The sequence below is a fragment of the Chrysochloris asiatica genome, unplaced genomic scaffold, assembly GCF_000296735.1.
Source record: "Chrysochloris asiatica unplaced genomic scaffold, ChrAsi1.0 scaffold00263, whole genome shotgun sequence".
NCBI classification, from domain to species: domain Eukaryota; kingdom Metazoa; phylum Chordata; class Mammalia; order Afrosoricida; family Chrysochloridae; genus Chrysochloris; species Chrysochloris asiatica.
Window position 1 is genome coordinate 796,939 of NW_006408781.1, and position 26,139 is coordinate 823,077.

General features: G+C 39.5%; 1 protein-coding gene across 1 annotated transcript in view; it reads right to left on the reverse strand.

Annotated features, from left to right (window-relative positions):
• Positions 1-26,139, reverse strand: part of LOC102840410 (ribonuclease H2 subunit B-like) — a 65,538-nt gene that overhangs the window by 29,886 nt on the left and 9,513 nt on the right. Inside the window, exons 2-4 of the mRNA XM_006874151.1 lie at positions 17,794-17,901; positions 14,538-14,614; positions 9,951-10,065 (exon numbers count right to left, since the gene is read on the reverse strand). Of these exons, the coding sequence (XP_006874213.1) occupies positions 9,951-10,065; positions 14,538-14,614; positions 17,794-17,901 (300 nt within the window). The remainder of the gene's footprint in view (positions 1-9,950; positions 10,066-14,537; positions 14,615-17,793; positions 17,902-26,139) is intronic.

Below are 26,139 nucleotides of genomic sequence, written 5' to 3' on the forward strand. Positions count from 1 at the left end.
AAGCTAATTGCAATAAAAAAAATAAGGAGTGGCAATACTAATCTCTAATAAAATAAACTTTAAGGCAAAAACCAGTATAAGATATAAAGAATGACATTATTTAATGATTAAAGGGTCAATTGAACAAGACGACATAGCCATAATAAATATCTATGCTCCCAATGAAATAGCCCCAAAATATATAAAGCAAACCTTAACAGAACTGAAGAAATAGACAAACCTACAATAGTGGGCAATTTTAATACACCACTTTTGAAAAAGGATAGCACAATCAGAAAGAAACGTGACAAAGATACAGAAAAACTAAACAACACAATCAACCAACTTGACCTCATAGATATGTATAAAGCATTCAACCCAATACCAGCACAATACACATTCTTTTCCTGTGTACATGGAACATTCTCCAGAACAGACCATGTGCTAGGCCACAAAACAAGCCCCCATTAATTTACAAACACCAAAATTCAACAAAGCATCTTCTCAGACCACAATGCTATAAAGTTAGAAATCAACCATAGAAAAAATAAGGAAATAAAGTCAATTACCTGGAGACTGAATAACATCCTGCTTAAAAACTACTGAGTAGTAAAACAAAAAGTAAATTTACAAAATTTCTAGAAACAGATGAAAATGAAAACATAACATAACAAAATCTTTCAGACGTGGCAAACACAGTGCTGAGAGGACAATTTATTGCATTAAATGCACACATCCAAAAAGAAAAAAGAACCCAAACCAACACATTAGCACATCTCCAACAATTAAAAACAGACCAGCAGAGTAAACCTACAGTCAGCAGAAAAAAGAAATAATAAAGACTAGGCGTCCTGGTGTGGCGCTATGGATTAATGTGCTAGACTGCAAAGCCATTTGAACTGCAAGGTCCATGGTTCAGGCTCACCAGCAGCTCCTTGGAAACCCTATACAGGGTCGCTATGGGTCGGAACTGACTCAACAGCACTTATCAACAAAAACAAGAGCAGAAATAAATGAAAAAGTAAACAGAAAAAGTATAGAAAGAATCAACATGACAAGAAGCTGGTTATTCAAAAGGATTAATAAAATTGACAAACCATTTGCAAAACCTAACAAAAGGAAAGAGAGAAAAGAAACAAATAACATGCATAAGAAATCACATGGGTGATGTCAGAACAGAACCAACAGAAATAAAAAGGGTAATAACAGAATATTAGGAAGAGTTGTACTCCAACAAATTTGAAAATCTAGAGAAGATAGATACACTTTTAGAAAAGCATGACCTACCTAAACTTCCACAGAGTGAAGCAGAAAACTTGAACAGATGTATAACAAAGGAAGAAATTGATCAGGTCATCAAAAAACTCCCAACCAAAAAAAGGCCAGGTCCATATGGCTTCACTGTTGAGGTTAACCAAACATGCAAAGAAGAGTTGTCACTAATTTCACTCAAATTATTCCAGAATATACAAAAGGATAGAAAACTTCCTAGTATATTTTATAAAGCAAGTATAACCCTCACACCAAAACCAAGGAAGGACATCACTAAGAAAGAATATTATAGGCCAAACGTAGATGCAAAAATTCTCAACAAAATCCTAGAAAAGAGAGTTCAATAGCACATCAAAAAAAATGATACACCATGAACAAGTGGGATTCAAGGATGCAAGGATGGTTCAACATTAGAAAAACAATCAATGTAATCCACCATATAAATTTTTAAAAAAGGCAAAAACCACATGATCATATCAATTGATGCAGAAAAGGCATTTGACAAAATCCAACATCCATTCCTGATAAAAACACTCAACAAAGTAGGAATTGAAGGGAAATTCCTCAACATAATAAATAGCATATATACAAAACCAACAACTAACATCACTTTCAATGGAGAGAAAACGAAAGCAGGAACCAGATGAGGATGCCCTTTATTATCACTCCTATTAAACATTGTGTTGGAAATCTTAGCCAGAGCTGTAAAGCAAGACAGAGAAATTAAAGGAATCTACATTGGCAAGGAAAAATTAAAACTCTCTCTATTTGCAGATGATATGATCCTATACATAGAAAATCCCAAAGACTCAGTAAAAAACAAGCTAGTAGATCTCATTGGAAGATTCAGCAAAGGTGCAGGGTACAAGATCAACATACAAAATTCAGTTGGATTCCTCTATACTAATAATGACAATGCCAAAAGGAAATTAGTCAAGCGATACCATTTACAATAGTTGCCCAAAGGATGAAATATTTAGGAATAAATGTAACCAGAGAAACAAAGGAGTTATACAAAGAAAACTACGAAACGTTACTACAAGAAACCAAAAGAGACTTACAAAAATGGAAGAATATACCATATTCCAGGATATGAAGACTTAACATTGTGACAATGTCAATACTACCCAAAGCAATCTACAGATATAATGCAATTGCAATCCAAATTCCAACAATATTCTTTAAAGATATGGAAAAACATGATTACAGACTTTATATGAAAAGAAAAACATTCCTGGATAAGCAAAGCACTGATTAAATCTTCTTAGAACAAAGTTGGAGGCTTCTCACTCCCTGATTTCAAACTTTACTACAACAGCCTGGTATTGGTACAATGAAAGACACATCGATCAATGGAACAGAATTGAGAATCCAGAAATTAACCCATTTACATAACAGCCAACTGATCTTTGATAAAAGGCCAAAGTACATTGAATGGAGAGGAGATAGTCTCTTTAACAGATTGTGCTGTCAGAACTAGAAATTGATATGCAAAAGAATTAAACAAGACCTTTGTATCACACCATATACAAAAACCAAATCAACATGGATTAAAGGCCTAAGTGTAAATCCCAGAATTATAAAGGTCATCAATGAAAAACCAGGGACTGATTTCAGGGCTCTAATACAGGGCACACATAGACTTTCAAACATTGTGAGAATTGTACAAACAATAGAAGACAAAATAGATGATTGGGACATTCTAAAAATTAGAAACTTATGAACATCAAAATATTTCACCAAAGGAGTAAAAAGGGAGCCCACAGAATGGGTAAAAATCTTTTGCAACAACATTATCAGTCAAGGGACTAACTATAGGAAACACAACACAATATAAGAAATAAGACCAATAATCCAGTTAAAAAATGGACACAAGACATGAACCGACACTTCTCCAAGGAAGACATTTGGGCAGCCAACAAACATATGAAGAAATGTTCACGATCATTAGCCATTGTTGTTGTTAGTTGCCATCGAGTCAGTACTGACCCATAGCGACCCTATGCACAGCAGAACGAAACACTGTCTGGTTCTGGGCCAACCTCACTACTGTTGTCACACTTGAGTCCATCGATGCTGCCACTTGACCACTCCATCTCTTTTTTTAGTGACACTCCACCTTACCAAACATGATATCCTTCTCCAGCGACTAGTTCCTCCTAACAATATGTCCGAAGTATGAGAGACAAAGTTTGGTCATCTTGGCCTCCAAGGAGCACTTCTTCCAAAACGGATCTATTGGTTCTTTTGGCAGCCCATGGCACTTTCAATATTCTTCTCCAACACCATAACTCAAAAGCATCAATTCTTCTACAGTCTTCCTTATTCACTATCCAGATTTTGCATGCATATGATGTTACTGAAAATACCATGGCTTGGGTCAGGCGCACCTTAGTCCTCAAGCTGACATCTTTGCTCTTCAACACTTTAAAAAGTTCTTGTGCAGCAGATTTGCTTAATGCAATACGTAGTCTGACTTCTTGACTGCTGCTTCCGTGAGTGTTGATAGATGATCCATTAGAGAGATGCAAATCTCAATGAGATATCTTCTCACACCAGCAATAACAGTGAAGTTCAAAAAAAGCTGAGGACAATTAATGCTGGTGAGGATGTGGAGAGTGGGAAACTCCGACATTGCTGGAATGAATGTAAAATGGTTAAACCACTCTGGAAAACGGTATGGAGCTTCCTCAGAATGTTGGACATTGAAATGCCTTATGATCCACTAATCCCTCTAGTTGGTTGGTATATATCCACAAGAAATACAAGCCAGAACATGAGTAGATCTATGTACACCAATGGTCATAGTAGCACTATTCACAATAGCAAAAATATGGAGACACCCTAAGTGCCCATCAAAGGAAGAATGGATAAACAAACTTTGGAACATACACACAATGGAATATTATGTTACTTAAAATAACAAGGAAGCTACAAACCACCATATAATATGGATGGACCTTGAGGACATTATGCTGAGTAAAATCAGTCAGTCACAAATATTACATAAGACCATTATCGTGAAAGCTTAAGAAAAAATACCCACACTAGAAAGGAAAAAAAAAAATTCTTTGTTGATTACCAGGGGTGAGAGTGAGAGGACAGTAGAGCACAGATTAGGGGATAGTCACATCACAGCTGGGATTTTGGGGAGGGCAACTACCAGCTATTCCACGGAAGAAAGATGAGGCTTTCTGCTCACATAAAGATTTACAGCCTTGGAAACCCTGTACAGCGTTGCTATGAGTCGGAACCAACTCCACGGCACATAACAACAACAATACACAAGAAGGGGGAGAGGGATAGAAGAACAAGGTACTTAGGGTAACACTTCGGTAGGTTTGCATGGGCTAAATGAGACAGAGGTAAATAGTGATGTATGCTCAACCTTGGAACAACAAGGCTCTGTGATACAGGGGTCAAGGCATAGTCTGAATATGTAAAAGGAGAAATAATGTTATGATGCTTGACTGTCTTATGGATATTGGTTTCCTTTGCCTACTGTTGTAAAATAGACACTTGAGTGGGATAGAAAGCAATATCAGGAAACATGACCACAGAAAGCTTGTAAGCAATCTTCAGCCTATAACTGGTTGTTGTTGTTGTTGTTATGTGCTGTGGAATCGGTTCTGACTCATAGTGACCCTGTACAGGGTTTCTGAGGCTGTAAATCTTTAGGGGAGCAGACAGCCTCATCTTTCTCCCACAGAACAGCTGGTAGTTTTGAACTGCTGACCCTGCAGTTCGCAGCCCAATTCATAACCACTATGCTTGGAATACCTAAAAGGGATTCTGGAACCTGCCCAGTGAAATGGGCTTCTTGCAACGACTTTGTAGTGTGTAGGACCTTAGGTGGAATCCTGAGCCCCATGCAAAACCTTCTGGGGCTTGATCCTTGGTATGAAGACTCGTTCCTTCTCAGTTGGAATTTTGAGCTATTACATCCGTAAGTATAGGTCAACTTCATCAAATTGTAGCAATTTACACTTGCGTCCTTTATCAAATGTCCTATTTTCCTCTATGTTGCAGACTGGCCAGACCCAGTCAGGAGTTCGAGGCCCTGTGGGCCCAAGTGTTGCAGATCGTACAGGCCGCTGGCTCTGAGGAACAAACTCTAGCCACTTAGCAGACATAGCAAACTGTTTTTCATCTTAGTATTCAGTTATGTTTATTATTAATTTCATACATGAAGCCCTGATATCCACAGATAAATGTAATATTTTCCTAAAAGCGAGACTGTAAAATTCCAAAAAGGCAAAGTTCTTCCCTCAAAGAATTCAGTCAAAGTAAATTGGGTGGCTCCCCGGTCTTTGTTCTAAGGTCAAAAGAACACCCTCCCTAAAGTGTTTCCAGGTGCAGCCCTATTCACCCAGGCGTCTCTTTTCCTGAGAAACCTGGGCTGGGCAGCCGACTCAATGGGACTCCTCCCAATCCTCCTTCTCCTTCCCCCATTTGAGGCTAGGTGCTAAAAGGTATGTTAATTAAGCGTGAGAAACCAAGTTGCGGTCGTGAGATTCGAACCTGCGAAGTACAATGTAAAGCTGCCTGAATGTCTGGAAAATTACGTATGTTAGCTGTACCTTGTCTTAGTCCCACCCAGCTTTGTGTATAGTTCCTCCCCTAAATAAAACGGAGGCGCAAGACGAATCCAGTGTGCATTATGGCTGGCAAGGCGTGCATTACGGCATGCAGTGGGCTCAGTCCAGCATTGCAACCATACTGCCTGCTTAGCCAAGATGTTTACTATGCAGGATCTTACGGCCCTCATGGCTGAGATGTTTGCCATGCAGGATCTGCCTGATGCCAGTCCCGCATCCACTCTGGTTTCAGGGTGTCTCTTTGTCTCTCTCTTTGTGCCTCTGTGTCTCCTCTTTTGCTATCCCTATCACCGTCAGATATCTCCACCTTGTGAACCAAACACTCGTGTGGAGGCTGGTCCTCGGCACCTCTATTCGAGTTTTGATCATCAAGCTACTGAAGCTAGGTCAAATGGGTACTATCTGTAAGTTTGGGCATTCTTGTGCGTCTCCCCCCACTTCATATCAGCTGAATGCTTCACTCTCGACTCTAGCCCTCTGTGGCTAGGTCAGTGTCCATGGGCTCAGGAGTTAACAAGTCTCCCCCAAACCTTGGACCAATAAGCCCTTCCTCTTCTATCATCTCAAGGTTGACAGGAGTCTATGGAACTTGGTTGAACTCAGCCCCTATCTTCATTACTGAGTTTCCCCAACTTCCACTCAATTGTAGATCAACCCAGTCACCAGCAAGTTTACATGTCTGATCGTGTGTTCCCTTTGAGTTTCAGTCTTGGAGGGGGGTTTGTCCTGAAGGGATTTGATTGCTTTCTGGAGAACAACTTGCTTATACTTGTAGTAGCCAAACAGACTGTCATTTTTGTTTTTTGTTTTTCTTGCTGGTCTTTCTTTCAAGAAGTATCTTCTGTTCCTCTAGCTGCTCTGGGCTGGTGTGCATGTCCTTTCAAGTGGGAATGTCCCACTTAGGCATTGTCTACCTAAAACAGGGGAGGCTAAAAAGGCATGAAGTGTCTGGCTTACAAATTTTCAAAAGTGAGTTTAGTTTCAGTGGGTGGGGGAATGTAGAATGCCCACTGAAAAGTTTTCATATTGTCTAGAAGGGTCTGGTGAAAGGAGATGGGGATAAGATTCTTTTGATTCAATAGTGAGAAATTGTTATCATGACCAATTGTGACTGTCACAATTGTAAAGGTAAAAGTTTTCTAACAAAAATGTAGCGTAGTTAATCTTAACAGTATAGAAACAGAGGACCCTATGACCATCAAGAGAGAAGAGCACAAGCAGAACACAGGACAGTATCCAGAGAAGCAGCAACACCAAAGATGGAGGCAGAGATAAGGACACAGAGAGAAGGAGTAGCTGAGCACTCCAGACTCATGGAAAGAGAGGGACTGGGTGCTGGTGGCCAGGAGGCAGGCTTGCGGAATGTGCCCTTAGGTTGTTTAAATTATTATATATTCCTGAGTGTTTCTGTGTACACCTCTGCCCCCTCCCCCAAAAACAAAACAAAAGCAAAACCAAAAACAGAGAATGGAAGCAAATACTGTTAACTGATGATGCATAAAGATTATAATCATTGCAGTGAAACAATGGTGTGAAGCTGATGTTCTCCCATGTAAACTAGCACTCAATTCACAATAAAAACAAAACAAAACAAAAAGGCCTATGGAGCAGTTTTACTCTGCACACGTGGGATCACCATATGTCTGAGTCAACTTGATGGCAACCACCACCCGATATGTGGTAGCTCTTTTTACTATGATCTAGTCATGCCCATTTTCCTATTTGAACCACTTGTATATATACTAACCAACTGGCCAGTAAACACATGTGATGATTTACTGTGTAGCCAGTCTTTGTAAACTCCCACTGAATGACTTTTTCCTGATAGGTCTGGGTAAGAGAAAACAGGAAAAGATGCTGATGGATTGCATGATTCAGTTGTGAGTAACTGGTACCCAGGCTAATCGTGATTGGTCAGTTTTGTCATCCTGCTTAGTATAAAACGAGCCATCTCTGAAGCAGAGCAGGGACTTCAATACTATCAAGAAGAAAGAGCTAGGAGTGGAGCATTTCTTCTTCTGGGTTTCCACTGAAGGTAACAGCTCTTAGGCAGCTAATGCTAGAATCCTGGACCGTGAGTGACTCGTATTTTTAACTTGTGCTAACTTGCTACTAAAAAGTTAAATGACTTGTAAATATTGTTCTTTACTTTAGCTTTCAGAAATGGTTATGGGCTACTTCTTTCATCACCCACAAAAACACTGCTGCCTCCAGCCAAATTCAACACCAGGGTCAGTTTTTCACGGAAATGCTTTGGTACAACCTTGATGTTACCTGTCCTTCAGATACAAATGGAGCTCCAAGTCAGGTCAAACCCATTGCAACACTTGATTTCAATTCGTAACTACACTTTATAGGGTTTCCGAGACTCAAGCTTTATAAGAGCAGATAGTCTCATCTTTCTCTGGAGAAATGGCAGCTGAGTTTGAACCACCAATTTTGCAATGAGTGACCCAGAGTGCCACCAAAACTCCTGAAAAATAAGATGCAAACAATGAAGTTCTTCCCTGTCCCACCATAGCATATGCTTCTTGGAATTAGTCTCTCGGTTCCAAAACCTGTATAGTGGGTCAAACCACCTATGGGCCTGAACAGCTGTTCTGGTTACCACACTGGCTTCATATCAACCCTGAAGACATGGTGCTAAGTTGTGCACACACGTAGTGTCAAACTGTCAAACACGCATGCAGTGCCTCACTTCCCCTTCTCCAGGACCCTGCCTGGTTCCTGGTCTGCAGGATGACACCACTACCCACAGGTTATCCTCAACTCCATCTTCTCCCGGACTACCATCCAATCACCAAAACTGGTTGATTCTACCTCTAAACTGCTAATTCCTTCTAGTCCTATTAGGAGTCCTAGTGACACAGGGGTTAAAATTCAGCTGCTACCCAAAAGGTCAGTGGTTCAAACCCACTACCTACTTCATAGAAGAACGATATAGCAGTCTATGTCCATAAAGATTAAAGCTTTGGGAATCCCACGGGGCATTTCTACTGTCCTATGGGGTTGCTATGAGTCAGAATCAACTTGCGGGCAATGAGTTTGAGTTTGGGTTCCAGTCCTGTCTCCTAAACTCAGGGTGCCATCATCTGCCTAGACCACTGTCTGAGCCTCCTCATACTTGACCTTAGCTTCTCCAATACTGTCTCTGCACCAAAGCTCAAATGCACATAAGGCCCTTCATAGTCTTGTCCCTTGCCCAGCATTCCCGCCCCCTCCTTACCAAACCGAAGCTGTCCCTATACTCCCGCTAATTGTCCACCTCACTCCTTGGCGCTCCCTAAACATGACAGACCTTTCCATGCCTGTTATGCTGCTTCTCTGACTTATCCTCGAGGCCTCCCCTTAGAGTTCAATTCCTCCAGACAACAAGAGGACACCCAGCTCTACCCTACCTAACCCAGGCCGCCAGATTATGAACTTATCAGATAGCTAGGTGAAGGAGGCCTGGTTGCCAGTGGAACCAGAAGTGTAGAATAACAGAATGTAGAACATTATTCTTCTCACTTAGGTTTAGTTTGTCTTCACTAGTAGCATGGAGAGGTGATTTGTCTACACGAGGACATTAGAACCTAGATTTGGGGATAGAAAGAGATGTACGGTTTTGCTCACACACCAGTTGTAGTTCACATCACTTTTCTGTCTTGGTGACAACCACATAGTGTGTCCCAAGAGAAGTTGGGGTTCACATTCATCACAATGAGACTGGAAGCAATTTGAGAGGAAAGACATTTGTTCACAAGTATGTCCAGACTCTAGCACTGTGCTGACCAGATGCTTCTTGAACCCGTGAGGTTTTAGGTAAGCTTACCAGTGAGAACTGTGAGCTGAAATGAGTGACTTGACTTGTTTTAAGAACTGAGCGTAGAGCCTGAGCCTCACGACTCCCGGCCAACCAGTGTCAGGAGGTGACATTCAAGTCAAGAGAGGAGCAATACTGACAAGTGGAAGCAAATCTTCTGAAGGACACTTCCCCTGTCATCCACAAAGAGCAAACCCTGATTTTAGTGGGCCTTTGAGCAGCTACGTTTTCAATGTGCACATTATCTCCATCTTCCTAGCCAACGAATTTCACATACTGATGCCCACATATAATACCTTTGTCCTCTGTCACGTGGCGAAGTAACTTCTCAAGTTCAGGAAGTTTCAGCAACAAGATACAATCTGGAAATATGTCATCTACCACAACTTGTTCTAGGGGCTGGAATTTTCCCTGAAAAAAACAACAAAACCTACTGTAGTCATTCACAAATTACAAGATGAGAAAAAGGGAACTTACCTTGTGGCTCTGCGTTAAACTGAGGTCAGAGTGACCTGTCCCACATGAGTCCCTGTTGGCACTGTGGGATGGGCATTAGGCTGCTAAACTGCACAGCTCTGAGGAAGGAAGATGAGGCTGCCTGCTCCCATAAGATTTATAGTCTCAGAAACCCTATGGAGCAGTTCTCCTTTGTCCTAAAGGGTCACGTGAGTCGGAACCAACAGGATGGCAGTGGTGTTTTAAGAATCCCTGCACTAAATGGGGCAGGCTACAGAGCTGTTCCCTTTAGGCAGGCTACCTTTAGGCAGGCTACCCCTCAGTTCCCTTTAGGCAGCTCTTATAAGAACTAGAGCTCCAACTAGCACACCATCTCCATGACAGATGGGGCACAGTCACTCCATGAAAGTGGACACAATCCTGGAACAGCAATGGAACCACAGAAACTTACAAAGATGGCAGAGAAGACTTAGGGCTACTCTACTCTGCTGGAGGTGACGAGGAGGCAGCTGAGGACCACAGTGCTGGAGTCCTAATCATCACACAGGAATAAGCCCACACTGGGTCCAGAGCAGACTGCCTGGGTGGTACAAAAAATAAGTGCTGGGCTACTAATCAAAAAGTTGGCTGTTCAAACCCACTCACAGGCACCTGGGAAGAAAGGCCTGGTGATGGGCTTCTAAAAAATCAGTCATGAAAACCTGAGGAAGGGCAGTTCTACTCTGAAACATATGGGGTCACCAGAATTAGACCCAACTGAAGACAACCCATTTGGTTTTGGAGGTTCTGTTGTTGTTTTTAGGGGTGTGCACATCTTCCCTTCCATCCATGGCTGTGAATACCCACAAAGAAAAGTTAAAGAGCAGAAGTAAATCTGGTTCTCTCTAAGCTGTCTGGCATGCTTTCAGATTGAGACCACAGTGAGAGAAAACAACTGGAGGGCTGAGTACAAGCAAGCTGCAGACATACTCATCTCAGGCTCAGACAGGTAAGTGCAACAGGCCTGGCATCAAGGCACCCAGAAGTACAGAAGGAAACATTCACAATCTTATCCTTCTCACTTAGGATTACTTTGTCTTCACTCCACTCGTAGAGGTGATTTGTCTAATTCAGGGGTGGGGAACCAATTTTCTGCCAAAATTTATAAAATCATGGATGGGCCATATAAAATTATCAACTTAAAAATTAGCCTGCTATAGTTGGCCAAACATTTAATTAACTTACCCCAAAAGTGATAGCTGGATCTGCAGTTGCCTTGGCAGGGCCAGACCAAATGATTTCGTGACCTGATTTAGTGGCCACTCCTTTTGGAGGCAGAAAAACTGTATCTGAAGAGTTTATTTCTGGAAATGTAGTTTCTTTCATTGTAAGGGTAAAATCTTCTCAATCATTTGGTGGTTATGTAGCAAGAAATGCCTCAATTCAAATGGTAAGAAAGATTCACAAATTTTCCAGGTCTTATGGTCTTCAGATTTCTACTGTAATCTGTATTGTTTCATGATCAACCAAAATTATTTCCCCAACAGCAATACTCTGTTATGATACAATTCCCTCTTGCTTTCTTTACTACACATACATAAAAACGAAATGCAAAAAAACAATTTGCACTTTGAATATAAAAAATTGGGAAAGCTTGAAAGTAGAGTGATTTTAACTGAGGTTAAAGTAAGTCTGGTGATACATTTCAAAAATGTTTAACTTCTTTTTAAAAAGCTCAGTAAGAAAAGGTCACTTCTAAAATATAGGGACTGAAATAACTCATTGTCTTAGGTTTTACTTTAAAGGATCTCCTGAAACACTTGAGACAAGAAAGTAGAATGGTTTAAATGGAAAGCAAACCAGCCCCCCTCGGAAGAGGGCTAAGCCAAAGGAGTCCATAACCACAAGAATGGGAGGGGGCTTAAAAGTATATCAATAGGTGCACTACGGTTAGTGGTGGTCTCTCTACGAATTTATCCTAAAAAATATGATATATATAAGCCAACTTCAGCATTTAACTCCACCATGGACACTCAGGGCCTCCTTGGTGGTGACTGGACTGACACCCTCATTGTTTATATAGCCTAATTATATTAGATACCAGGGTAGCTTCCAGATAAAGGGAAACATGATCAAGAAATACAATTTTGCCATGGAATGGTCAACCATTCAAGATCAAAGTGCAACATTTACCCAAGGAGAAAGTTCAGAAGAATTGGGAAGGAGGGTGGACTGCCCACAAGACCCACAGGGAGAATTCGGGACAACTGCTGTTACATAGAAGGGATTGTAATCATTGAGATAAAACAAAGTGTATGATTTGTTGAAGTAAAACTGATGATCTGCTTGGTAAACTTTCACTCAATCCCCAATAAAAAGTTTCTTAAACAGAAATACAATTTTACTAATTCATATACATGAGTCCCTGGGTAGAGCAAACAGTTCACACACTTGGTTTTTAACCAAAAGGTTGGAGGTGATTAGAAGAGAAGCCTGGCGATCTATTTACATAAAAATCAGCCATTGAAAACACTATGGGACACAGTTCTACCCTGACACACATGGGGCCACTATGGTTCAGAAATGACCCAACAGCAACTATGGTTACTCAGACTTTGGTATTTAGTAGTAAATCGGTGAAAGTAACCCGCCACATTAAGGGAAAACTGATAGTATTTGTATCCAGTGATAAAATTTCAACTTTGAAGCAATAGTTTTGTTATGTGCCATCAAGTTGGTTCCGACTCAGAACGACCCTGTATACAGTTTTCAAGAGTTGGTAGGTTTGAACTGGTGACCTTGTGGTGGAGTTTATCCTACAGCACCACCATGACAATTTCCAAACACATAGAGTCTTCTGATGAGATCAGTGATGATATTTAAAAAGGTGATTTTTTAAAAAATAGTATTTACATTGCTATTTGGATGATGAGCATATAGTTTCCAAGTAACCAATGTATGATGCTACAAAATGGGATCCATTCTCAGTGAAAGTTGAAAAGTTCACTGTTAGGATTTCAGATTCCACATTGACACTAACCTTTAAGAAAAACTTTTGATTTTTAGAGTAATATTGAAGAAGAGAATTGACAATTACCTGAAGTTTCTTTTTTTGAATACAGGGTCATGTATGTCTACTAAGCTAGACATTAAAGAGATTTTCAAAGATGTAAAATAATGCTACACATCTCATTAAGTGTTGCTATTGTATTTATATGTGTGTTATTTATATTAACATGCTTATTGTTTATTTTTAAATAAATTAGTAAATATATTATTAAATATGTTTTAATTTCTAATACAGTAAATGTTGATAGAACCCACAGAAACAAACATTATTTATAATACTTAATTTTTAATAATATAAAGATGTCCTACAGCAAAACTGTTTTAGACCGCTGGCTGAACTATTACTATTAGTAAATTACCTTAATTTATATTATAAAGGTAAATTTTTTCCAACGAGATTCCATAAAGTCTCAATTGAAAACTTTCCATTAATAAACTAGCCTCATTCTCCCTATTACAGTCTCTCACAAAGAAAATGAGAAAAAATAAGTCTTTCTTCCTCAAAGCCTGTGGTTAATTTAAAAGAAAAACAAACAAACATCTTTAATGTATTTCAAATCTACTAAGTACTTAATGATACAAGTTTTCATTGTTAGACTTTGTCAACCTGTTGTTATGTGCCGTGGAGTCAGTTCCGGCTCACATAGCTAACCCTGTACAGGGTTTCCAAGGCTGTAAATCTTTATGGAAGCAGAAAGCCTCATCTTTATCCCGCGGAGCAGTTGGTAGTTTCGAACTGCTGACTCGGATGTTAGTGGCCCAATTCGTAACCACTACGCTACCAGAGCTCCTTGTCAAATTGGTAAGGCATAAAGACCAGACGACACCCAGAGGTCTCTTGTCAAGCAACCTTAATTAATCACCATAGAGCTGACCAACCATGGTGACTTCATGTTTGTAATAGTAGATCGGGTTCTGTAAGGCTTTGAACGGCTAGTTTTTTGGAAGCAGATTGTCAGTTCTTTCTTCTGAGGCACCTCTGGGTGAATTTGAACATCACCATCTGTACCACCAAGTCGGGCACTGGCTCTCAGCGATTTGTGCCGGGGCACTCTGGTAGCGTAGTGGTTACGAGTCGGGCTGCCAACCGCAAGGTCAGCAGTTCGAAACTACCAGCTGTTCCGCAGGAGAAAGATGAGGCATTCTGCCACCATAAAGAGTTGCAGCCTTGAAAACCCTGTACAGGGTCACTATGAGTCAGAACCAACTCTGTGGTACTTAACAACTACAACAACTAGTCTGTACTGGCTTTTTACGACAATCAAATTAAATCTGAAATTTGAAGATCTGTATTTGGATAATTGAAAGGAGAGAACACAGATAAATTAAAGAACTATCTATTTTGTTCCTTCAACAGTTAAGACAACATAGAAACTCACCTCTTTATCAGCCTTTATAAGATAGTGGAGAACCAGAAATAAAGGATCCATAGGGGTGGCAAAGTGGAGATGACCTTCTACAGAATAAAAAGAGAACAAAGAGAATTAAATGTCTTGGGAAGACAATCTGGTTATTTCATCTTAATTCCAAAGGGGAAATAATTCATTGAAAATATATTTGAAATGCCAAATTAAGTTCTTTTTACATAGGCTCAAGATATCTATGATTTTCTCAAAAGGCAGGACTTGGACCATGTGATTTTACTCCACAGATTTCAATTCGAATCCCTGTGTGGAGAGGAGAGCCACAGCACTGAAATGGATCCTTAACTTTCTACTTTCTCCTCTGGAAATAATTTTCAACAGTTGCCAACAAAGGAAGGGAAAAGACCCATAGACAGAACGATAAACTAGACAAGTATTAGGAAACCTGTTTGAGTAGGCCAGGCTTTATATAAGGCAGCAGCAAAAGGTAATTTCCTGTGCTTTTGGGGACCTAGCCATGAGGAAGCATTAGCTCTCAGTCTGCATATGGCTTCTCTCAGGTCTGCTTTGCAGTGGGCTCACACTGTTGAACAGGCCCTTGACTCAAAGCTCATAAGGCCACGAGCCACTGCGCTCCCTCTGCCACTGGGAGAAAAAGGCGAGAAATTGGACCTAAGCAAACAGAAGAAAAGATTCCTGATGCTTTTCAGGCTAAATGGAGCAAAGGGGAATCAAACCAAAGCAGCACAGCTGCTCCTCACTAGTCTCTCCTCTGTCTCACTCCCCTCCAAGCGTACCAGACTCCTCCCATGAACATGAAACACACTGGGGGTGGCTGAATGGGGGGGTTCCGTGGTAATTCTTCCCATGGACAGGAACCATGGGGAGTGGGGGGGCGGGGGAGACATTGCACCAAAAGTAACAGTACACATTTCATTTACTTCCTCAAAACTTGCCAGTTTTGGGTTGGACTGTATTCCCTAAAGTCCTATGACTGTGTCCGTGGTATTTGGAAATGGAATCTTTAAAGATGTAATTAGTTAGGGTACAGCCATAGTGAAGTAAGGCAGGTTCTAACCCCATGTGAGTGCTCTCCTTATAAAAGAGCAGAAGAGACTCAAAGAAAGGACAGTCATATGACACCACAAAAGCTAGGAGAAAGGCATGGAACAGTATCTCTCTCAAGAGCCCTGTGAGGAAACCAATAACACTGATATCCTGTTTGGACTTTTAGCCTCCAGAACTGTCAGATATCACATGTTTGTTGTTTAAAGCTGCCCACCTTGTCATATTTTGTTATGGCCCCCTAGGAAGCCAGTACACACCTGCAAGCAAATTTATTCTCTACAAGAGCAGCCTATTAGTTGTTGTTGTTGTTAGGTGCCATCAAATCGGTACTGACTCATGGTGACCCTAAGTACAACAGAATGAAACACTGCCTGGTCCTGGGCCAACCTCACTACTGTTGCCACACTTGAGCCCATTGATGCTGCCATTCTGCCAATCCATCTTGCTGGGGTCTTCCTCTTTTTCTCTGACCCTCCACCTTACCAAACATGATATCCTTCTCCAGGGACTGGTCCCTCCTGACAATATGTCCCAAGTATGAGAGACGAAGTTTGGCCATCCTGGCCTCCAAGGATCACTCTGGCAGCCTATTGGAACTTTCAATATTCTCCTCCAACACCATAACTCAAAAGCATCAATTCTTCTATGGTCTTTCTTAGTCACATGCATATGAGGTTATTGAAAATACCACAGCTTGTGTCAGGCGCACCTTACTCCTCAAGCTGACATCTTTGCTCTTCATCACTTTAAAACGGGCTTGTGCAGCAGATTTGCCTAATGCAATACATCATTTGATTTCTTGACTGCTGCTTCTGTGAGTGTTTTTCTTCATAGAACCCAGCTTCTCAGATTATTTGCTCATCATACAGGTTGAATATGTATGGTGAAAGAATACAACCCTGTCACACAAGTTTCTTCACACGTTTCTTAATTTTCAACCATTCAGTGTTCCAATATTCTGTTTGAACAACTGCCTCTTGGTCCATGTACAGATTCCTCATGAACACAATTAAGTGTTCCGGAATACTCATACTTCGCAATGTTGTCCATAGCTTGTCATGATCCACACAATCAATATAATACAGACCAAAATTCTACACCTAAGTATATATGGATAGACAGATATGCAGACACATGAATCCATTTTATAGTAGGTAAAAAGAAAACAAAAAGGAAATAATTTCATATTGTCTGTCACTGCTTGATTAGTTAAAATAATAATAATAATAACGTAGAAGAGACATTTATAAAAACAACTTTACCAGACCAGCTCATTGTATAAGGCATCCATTGTATTGAAGAAAACAGGAAAAAGTTTTTGGTCTGAAAACAATCCTCTAGTGGCCACGCTTGAAAACAGCTTTTTCTTCAGGATTAAATTTACAAAGAAAAGAACGATGTAAAAAACAGGCAACAATTTGGCAGTCCAGGGCAGATGATCAATACTTTTTATTTTAAATCTAGATATTACTAGGTCTCGGAAACCCTGTACAGGGTCGCTATGGGTCGGAACCGACTCGACGGCACTTACAACAACAACAAAATCCAGTCAAATATAAGTGCAAGTGCATCATGTTAGAAGTTAGAACTCAATATTACCAAAATGCACAGACTACCCTGTACATTTTGGAAACTGAAAACTATTTCAAATCTTCTCGTGTACACAAGTTTATAAAATGCAGCATTGACAATGAAATCTTCCTCTGGAAATCCTTAGAAGATAGCAACTTAGGTGTTCTGCCTTATCACCAAGTGGTGATATACAGTCAATAGCAAGCCGAGGGATTAGGAAGAAACTGTGAGAGAATAGGCAGACAAAATGCCTGTTGTTCTTGTTAGTGGCTGTCAAGTCAGCCCCCAACTCATATACAATTTTCACTGGCTGCTTTTGGAAGCAGGTCACCAGGTTATTTCCTTCTAGTCTGTCAGCTCCACTGAAACGTGTCCAGCATTACAGCAGCATGCAAGCCTTCAATGAGAGGCAGGTGGTGGCTGTACATGAGGTACATTGGCTGGGAATCGAACCTATACAAGGTCACTCACTATAACTTGGAAGCGACTCAATGGCACTTAACAGCAACAACAATAACATGGTGCCAAGGAAGGGGGACATCCAGGCCCAGACCCAGGCCCCAGGCCCAGGCTGAAAGCCCTGCATGAAGGGTGGACCAGTTGATGAAAACACACACATCATGTCACTCACCTGACTGAACGGACTGATTTATGAACCAAGAATGGTATTTCTCCTTGAAAACTTTGATTTCAAACAGCTGCTGTAGACACATATCAAACAAGTAAATGGCTCCTTCCCCTGTTAAGACAAATCTGTTTTTTATTTGTAAGTTTTCACATTAAAAAATGAAAAAAAAATCTAAAGACTATCCAACAGTTTTGAGAAATGTTCCTAAGAGGAACATAAACATACATAGATATATTCTATACAAACTGACTCCAAGGAAAGCTTACCGCTATTATACACAGATGCTTGTTTCCCAACCATATGAACCCCACTGGACTAAACACAAAAATCATTTATCTTAACCACTCAAATATTTTCACTGAATCCTCCATCAGAGTAGGAGGGAAAATTCATGCCTGCACTGTCAAAACTAATGATGCAGACAGCAGCTCCCCTGACATAGGGGACCAGAAAGGGGACAAGGCCAAAGACCAATCAGCATGCCAAAGGCTTTTCAACATGCTTCATGCTGTAAGAGATGTAAAAGACCAGTTTAACTGCATGGATTTCCCCCTTCCATTTGCAAAAGAACATTAAAATGGGGTAGGATAGAGGGTGGGATGTGAACATCTGCATGTTTTAGCCCTCCAATTCATGAAGTATTTTTCTAAACCTATCACAGTCTCTGGAATCAATAACCCTGAGCTTAAATCTGTCTCTACTATATGCAGGTCATGTGCCTTTGGGAAGATACATAACCTTTCTGTGATTCTGCTTTCTACTTCTGTAAAATGGGGACATTACTGAATCTACCACCATTCATCAATCAGTTTGTTGTACTATGGAATCTTGTGTGCCACAATGATACTGAAAGCTATGCCACTGGGTCATTCAAATTCTAGCAGGTCAACCAAGGTGGATAGGGTCCAGCAGAGTTTCCAGGTAAGACAGACTAGGAAGAAGGATCTACTGATCTACTTCTGAAAAAAATTGGCCAATGAAAACCTTATGAACAGCCAAGAAAATAGTCTAATACAATGACGAAAGATGAACCCCTCAAGTTGGAAAGCACTCAAAATATGACCAAGGAAGAGTTACTGCCTTAAAATACAGTAGATGGAATAAAGCTTTTGGGACCTTCATTTACTGATGTGGCACAATTCAAAATGAGAACAGCTATAAACATAAATAACTGGAATGCATAATGTATGACATATGAGTCTAGAGAAACTGGAAGTTATCAAAAATGAAATGGAACACATAAAGACCAATATTCTAGATATTAATAAGATAAAATGGACAGGTATTGGCCATTTTGAATGGACAATTTTATGGTCTACTATGTGCTATGGGTTAATGTGCCAGACTGCAAAGCCGTTTGAACTGCAAGGTAGACAGTTCAAGCTCACCAGCTGCTCCTCGGTAACCCTATACAGGGTCGCTATGGGTTGGAACCGACTCGACAGCACTGAACAACAACAATGCCTAGAAGGACAAACTGAAGAGGAATGGTATCACAGTCATTGTCAAAAGGACATTTCAAGATCTACCCTGAAGTACAATGCTGTCTGTGATAGGATAATTGTTATATGCCTACCAGGAAGATCAGTTAAAATGATTGTTATTCAAATTTATGTAACATCCACTAAAATCAAAGATGAAAAATCTGAAAATTTTAACCATCTTCTACAGACTGGAATTTGTTAAACATGCAATCAAAAAGATGCATTAATAATGACTGGTGGTAAGGACTTCCAACAAGGTGGTGGACTAGGCAGATATACTACAAAAACCCTCTGCAACAAAGATGTTGTTGTTAAGTGCCAATGAGTTAGTTCCGACTGATAGGGTTTCTGAGGAGCGGCTAGTGTGAGTTCAAACCTTGCAGTTCAAATAGACTTTGCAGTTCAGTGCTTAATGAAACAGACACAGATGAAAATTCTGGAAACCTGAACTTCAGAGGAAAGGTTAGAGAACTAGATTGAGTGCTGGGGGGAGAAGGTGAGCAGGGACAGAGAGAGAGGGAGACTGAGTACTGAACAGCTGGTCAAATGCAGCATAAGCATTTTGAACTTTTATGAGCAGCTTTGGAAAAAGAAGGTGGCCTGGCACAGCAGATTCACACAGGTGAGGGGGAAAGTACAGTTCCATTTTTACCCCACGCATCCTGCTGACCAGAAGTGTGGCCAGCTCCCACCCTCATCCACCCCAGCACAGACCCTGCTATCCAGGAGTTCCGAGTTAGGCCACTGTGAGGTAGTGCCTGGCTATGCCACTTTGGTGTCTACATTAAGGTAGGCTAGGCTCCAGATTTACAGAATGCATGGAGCCACCAGACCAGCATTAGTCTAGCAGAAATCAGCATTAGTCTAGCAGCCACTCTGACCCTGCAGCCCTAAGATCCTTAACAGACACTGAAACCAGCTCCATCAAGGACTTCCACGAACTACCGCTGGATTGAGTGCCTTGAACATAGTAACATCTAGATGCCTATAGGAACTTCATCTAGGTTCAGAAATTCCACTGTTAAACCCAACTTGTAAGATCCTTGGCTAGCAGGAGCGCCCCCCCCTCCCCCGAATTTTCTCCTCTCCAGGTCCAACAACTGCATTGTTTTTGTTTTTGGCATTTTCCTTTCATTATTTTGTTCTTTTTGCTTATTTATTCTTTTTTCTCCTTCTTTCCATTCCTTTGAATTTTATTTTCTTCTGTCACTGCTTTTGTATTTCCTTCTCTTCTGTTTCTCATTTCCCCTCTTTTTGTTTTGGTTTATTGCTTTTAATCTTTTACTACTTTACTGGAGCTCTGGTAGCGTGGCGGTTACGAATTGGGCTACGAACCACAAGGTCAGCAGTTTGAAACTACCAGATGTTCTGTGGGAGAAAGATGAGGCTTTCTGTTCCTGTAAAGATTTACAGCCTCGGAAACTCTGTACAGGGTCGCTATGAGTCAGAACCAACTCCACAGCATATAACAACAACTTTCTTTCTCTTTTCAACTTCCTACTTGCTGGTTTTTCTAAGTTTTGTTTTGTTTTTTAATCTCTTAATTTTTTTTTTCTATAGCTCCATTTTCCTGTCCCTTTTTTCTCTTTTTCAGTTATTATTTGGGTTCTTTTATTTCTGGTTGGTGCCTGTTTTTGCTTCTTTTTTTCTCCTTACTATTTTGTCTTTCCATTGTTGGCTGCTTGTTTCTTTATTCTATTATGTTTTCTGGTGTGTGGAGATAGTAACTGTGCTCATACAGCCCAACCACAACTGTACCTTCTGGCGCTGTGGGTTAATGCGCCAGACTACAAAGCCGTTTGAACTACAAAGGCGGTTTAAGCTCACCAGTGACTCCTCGGAAACCCTATACTGGGTCGCTATGGTTCGGAACCAACTCGATGGCACTTAACAACAACAATTTGATTGAAAGCTTTGCTGTGTAGAGGATTCTTGGTTGGCAGTTTTTTTTTTTTTTCTTCCAGGGTTTTATATATGTCTCCCCATTTGCAGTTCTGCCCACTGGACAAGAGTCAGTAACAGTTCCTATATCACCTCATCAACAATGGACAGCAAACGACACCAGCCAACTCACCCTAAACTTGGGACCATAATTATAAAAAATATATATAAAAGTTGGTGAAAGACTAGATAAACATATCAACATGTTTGTTGTTGTTGTTAAGTGTCATTAAGTTGGTTCTGACCCCTAGCAACCCTGTGTAGTGTTTCCAAGGAGCAGCTGGTGAGTTTGAACCACCAACCTTGCAGTTTAAAACTACTTTGCTTGCAGTCTAGCGCATTAACCCACAGTGCCACACAATTCCCAATTAAATGTAAATACTACAACACCACAAAGTACCAGAGACAACAGACTATTTTAGCTCATATGAAGAAAGAAGAGAGAATGCTCAAACAAATGACTAAGATGCAGCACCAGAAAACATTTCTGAGGAATAAAAGGTAATGGAGCTAACTTAAAATGAATTCAAAAGAATAATATTTAGCTATCTTTAAAGAATTAAAAGAAAGATCTAGGTAAGCAAGAGAACACAGAAAAAACTTTAGAAGAATTCAGGAAAGCACTACAAGAATGAACAGACAAAATAAATGCAAATTTTGGAATAATGAAAAATCTGCAATTATAAATCCAGAAGATTAATACCAAGATTTCAGAAATGGACAATACATTGGGGGGCGGGGGGGGGAGTATATTTGAAGCAATGGACGCCTGGATTAGGGAGTTTGAAGATAAAATTCTCAATAATAGAATGCTAGAAGAACAATCAGAAAAAAGAATGAAGACTCCAAAGAAAGCCTAAGAGCTAGGTAGGATACCATGAAGAATAACAAGAGTTATATGGGATATCATGAAGAGGTGACTAGAATTCCTGAGCAGGAAGTGACAACAAAAAACATAGGGAAAACGGTCCAAGAGTTGTTGGAAGAAAACTTTCCTAATATCATGAAAGACCAGAAGATAAGCACATAAGAAGCTGAACGAACCCCAAACAGGATAGATCCCAAAAGAAAATCACCAAGACATACCATAATCAAACTTTCCAAAACCAAAGACAAGGAGAGAATCCAGAGAGCAGCTCAAGAAAATCGAAAAGCCTCCTACAAGGGAGAACCAACAAGACTAAGCTCTGCTTTCTCAGCAGAAACCATGCAGACAAGAAGGCAATAGGATGACATATATAAAACTCTGAAAGAAAAAAAAAAATGCCCACCAAGAATCATATACCCAGTAAATATGTCCCTCAAACAACAGCAAAATTAGGATATTTTCAGATAAAGATATTGAAGGAATTTGCAATAACCAGACAAACTAAAAAAAAAAACAAAAAACTAAAGGATGTCCGTTGGACTGAGAACCACAACAGCAGACAACAACCTGAGATTAACAAACATGACAGCACCATCAAGAGCTCAACCCAGATAAAGAAATATTTAAAGTAAAACAAGCCTACAAGACTGAAACTAGGGAACGAGAGATGTCAATTTACAGCAAACTTAACTACAAAACAAAAAGAAGGAATAGTGTAGATATAGAACTTCTAAACGGTGAGGAAATCATGTAGATTTCAAGAAAAAACAGCATTAACTGTGGGAAAACATTAATAAGTTACAGGGTAACCTCTAAGAAAATTAATATATCTTCACATCTAAATAAAAGGTAAAATTCAGAAATATTTAATGAACAATAATACAACAGAAATGAAAAGGAAAACCCACAAACAAAATGAACACAGTGTAGAAAACTATGTGGAAAAAAGAAACCAGTGCAACCCCCACCCCACCCCAAAAAAAGCACAAACACACACAGAGAAAAATGACTGTAATCAATTCCTACCTATCAATAATTACAGTGAACCTCAATGGATTAAATGCACCAGTAAAAAGACAGAGAGTAGCAGAATGAATAAGAAAACAGGATCCTTCAAATATGCCATCTACAAGACACAATTAGATATATGCATACCCATGTTCATTGCACATATAACATTGCACATATAACATTGCATATTCACAATAACAAAAAGATGGAGACAATCTAAATGTTTATCAACAGAAGAAAGGTTAAAGAAACTATGGCACATATGCACAATGGAATACTATGCAACATTGAAGAATAATGATGAATCTGCAAAACACCTTACAAAATGGATAATAAACCTGGAGGACATTATGCTGAGTGAAATTAATCAATCACAAAAGAGCAAATATTGTATGAGACCAATGTTGTAAAAAGTTAAGAAAAGGCTTTCTTGATAAATGAAACATTCTGGAGGCAAGGGAGGAGGGAAAATTATTCATGGGCTATAGGGTAAACACATGTTAACATAGGTGTTGGGGCAGGCAAAATACAACAAGAGGGAGGCTAGCAAAAAAAGATGAAGGTAGCAAGAGACACAGGGAAGAATGCAAGCACTAACGTGAATAGAAGTAAATACTGTTAACTGATGGTACATGGAGGGTATTGTAATGAAGCAAAGAATAATGAGGTGTTGAATGTAAAACTAATGACCTGCTCTGTAAACCTTCACTCAATTCAGAATAAAAAGTTTTAAAACTGGTGAGTGGACCATAAAAATCATAAACAAAGAGGGAGTACTGATTGTTGGGAAATACAGCCTTATTGATAGAAACTAAGCTGGAGAGCACATGGCAGAATGTTTAGACCAATGACTTATTCACTGCAAATACCTTTGTTCAACAACATAAGCAGTAACTTCATGAGGGGGCTTCAAAAAGTTGACAGAAAATTGAAATGATAAGATAATGGAGTTTTTCAACACTTTTTGAAGCTCCCTTATGTGTATGCACCTCGCAGATGGAATACACTTGTGTATTTCATTGTTAATCTATTTCAAATTGACTACATCTATGGAATGATACCATGGAAAAGCTCAGTATTCTCTACATTGGAGGGCAACTTTCATTTTTGACTTTTTCTTCTTTCTAGTCTCCTAAATGACCTATTGCTTTCTGTATGTATATAGTCTTGATATCATCCCACAGCTCTTTAGATCTTTGGTCAGTAGTGTTCTAATGGATTAAATCTGTTCTTGAAATGATCTCTAAATTCAGGTGGGATATGTTCAAGGTCATATTTTGACTCATTTGGACTTGTTTTAATTTTCAGCCTGAACTTGCATTTGAGCAATTGATGGTCTGTTCCACAGTCCACCCCTAGTTTTATTTTGGAAGATGATATGGAACTAAACTGCTAACCATTTCCAGAGATGTAATCAACTTATATTTTGTGAAGTCCATGTGCATAGTCATCCTTTCCCTTTTTTTTTTTTTTAATTTAAGATAATTATTAACAAGTGCTTTAAGTTTGTTGACTTTTATGAAAAAAATGAAGCTGCAAAATTGTTACAAATTAAAAATGTGGTTCTTAAGAATTTCAACTTGACCAGATATGAAACAATTTAAAAACCTTGAAAAGAGTTTTGAGAAAAAAACCAAACATTTAATAAAACACATTGTTCATTTAAAAAAAAGAAAAGAAAAGAAAAGCTCAGTATTAACAGATAGAATAAGGCAGGGGCCAAAGGTGAAATAGATCATCAATTGCTCACAAGCAACTTCAAGTTGAAGCGGAAGAAAATTAAAACAATTTCATGAGCACCAAAGTACAACCTTAAGTATGTAAACTTGAACCACTGACCTTGCAGTTTAAACCAATTTTGCAGTCCAGTGCATTAACCTAGAGTGCCACACTGGGGCTCCACACCTTAATTATATCCCACCTAAATTTAGAGATCATCTCAAGAATAGATGTGATGCATTACACACTGATGACCAAAGACTAGATGAGCTGCAGGGTAATAATAACAATATCATACAAGAAGACAGCAGAAGGTCAATAAAAAGACAGGAAACGAAAGAAGACCAAATGGATGTCAAAAGAAACTCTGAAACTTGTTTTAGAATATAGAACAGCCAAAGTAAATGGAAGAAATTAAGAAGTAAAAGATTTGAGCAGAAGATTGCAAATGGCAGCACAAGAAGACGAAGTAAAGTATTATTGTGAAATGTGCAAAGACCTGAAATTATAAAACCAAGCAGGAAGAACATTCTCAGCATTTCTCAAGCTAAAAGACCCGAGGAAGTCACTCAAGCCTCAAGATGCAATATTGAAAAACTCTATGGGCGAAATCCACCGTTCACCTGTCAGTTTGTTGTACTGTAGTGACTTTTATGTTGCTGTGATACTGTAAGCTATGACACAAGTATTTCAAATACTAGCAGGGTCATCTATTTTGGATAGGTTTCAGAGGAACTTATAGACTAAGACAGACTAGGAAGAACATTGTCTGATACAGTGCCAGGATATGAGCCTGTCAAATTGGAAGATACTCAACATACAACTGGGGAAAGCTACTTCCTCAAAGTAGAGTTGACCTTAATGATATTGATGGAGCAATGATATTGGATACCTTCATTTTCTCATATGGCATGACTCAAAAGGAAAAGAAAGAGGTGTAGACATCCAATAAAACTCAGAACATGGAATGTGCAAAGTATGAATCTAAGCAAACTGGAAATTGCCAAAAAATAAAATGTAACATATGGAGATTGATATCATAGGCACAACTAGTGAGCTGAAACAGACTGGTACTGGCTATATTCAATAGGGCAGTGGTATGGTTTCTTAGTCACAGAATAACCAACTGAAGAGGAATGGCATCACATTCACTGTCAAAAAGAACATTTCAATATATACCTTGAAGCACAAACTTATCAGTGATAAGGTAAAAATTATACATCTACAAGGAAGACCAGTTTATACAGCTATAATTCAAATTTACACAACTAAAGAAAATGGTGAAAAAAATTGAATTCTTCTCATTTCTTTGTTGTTGTTGTTGTT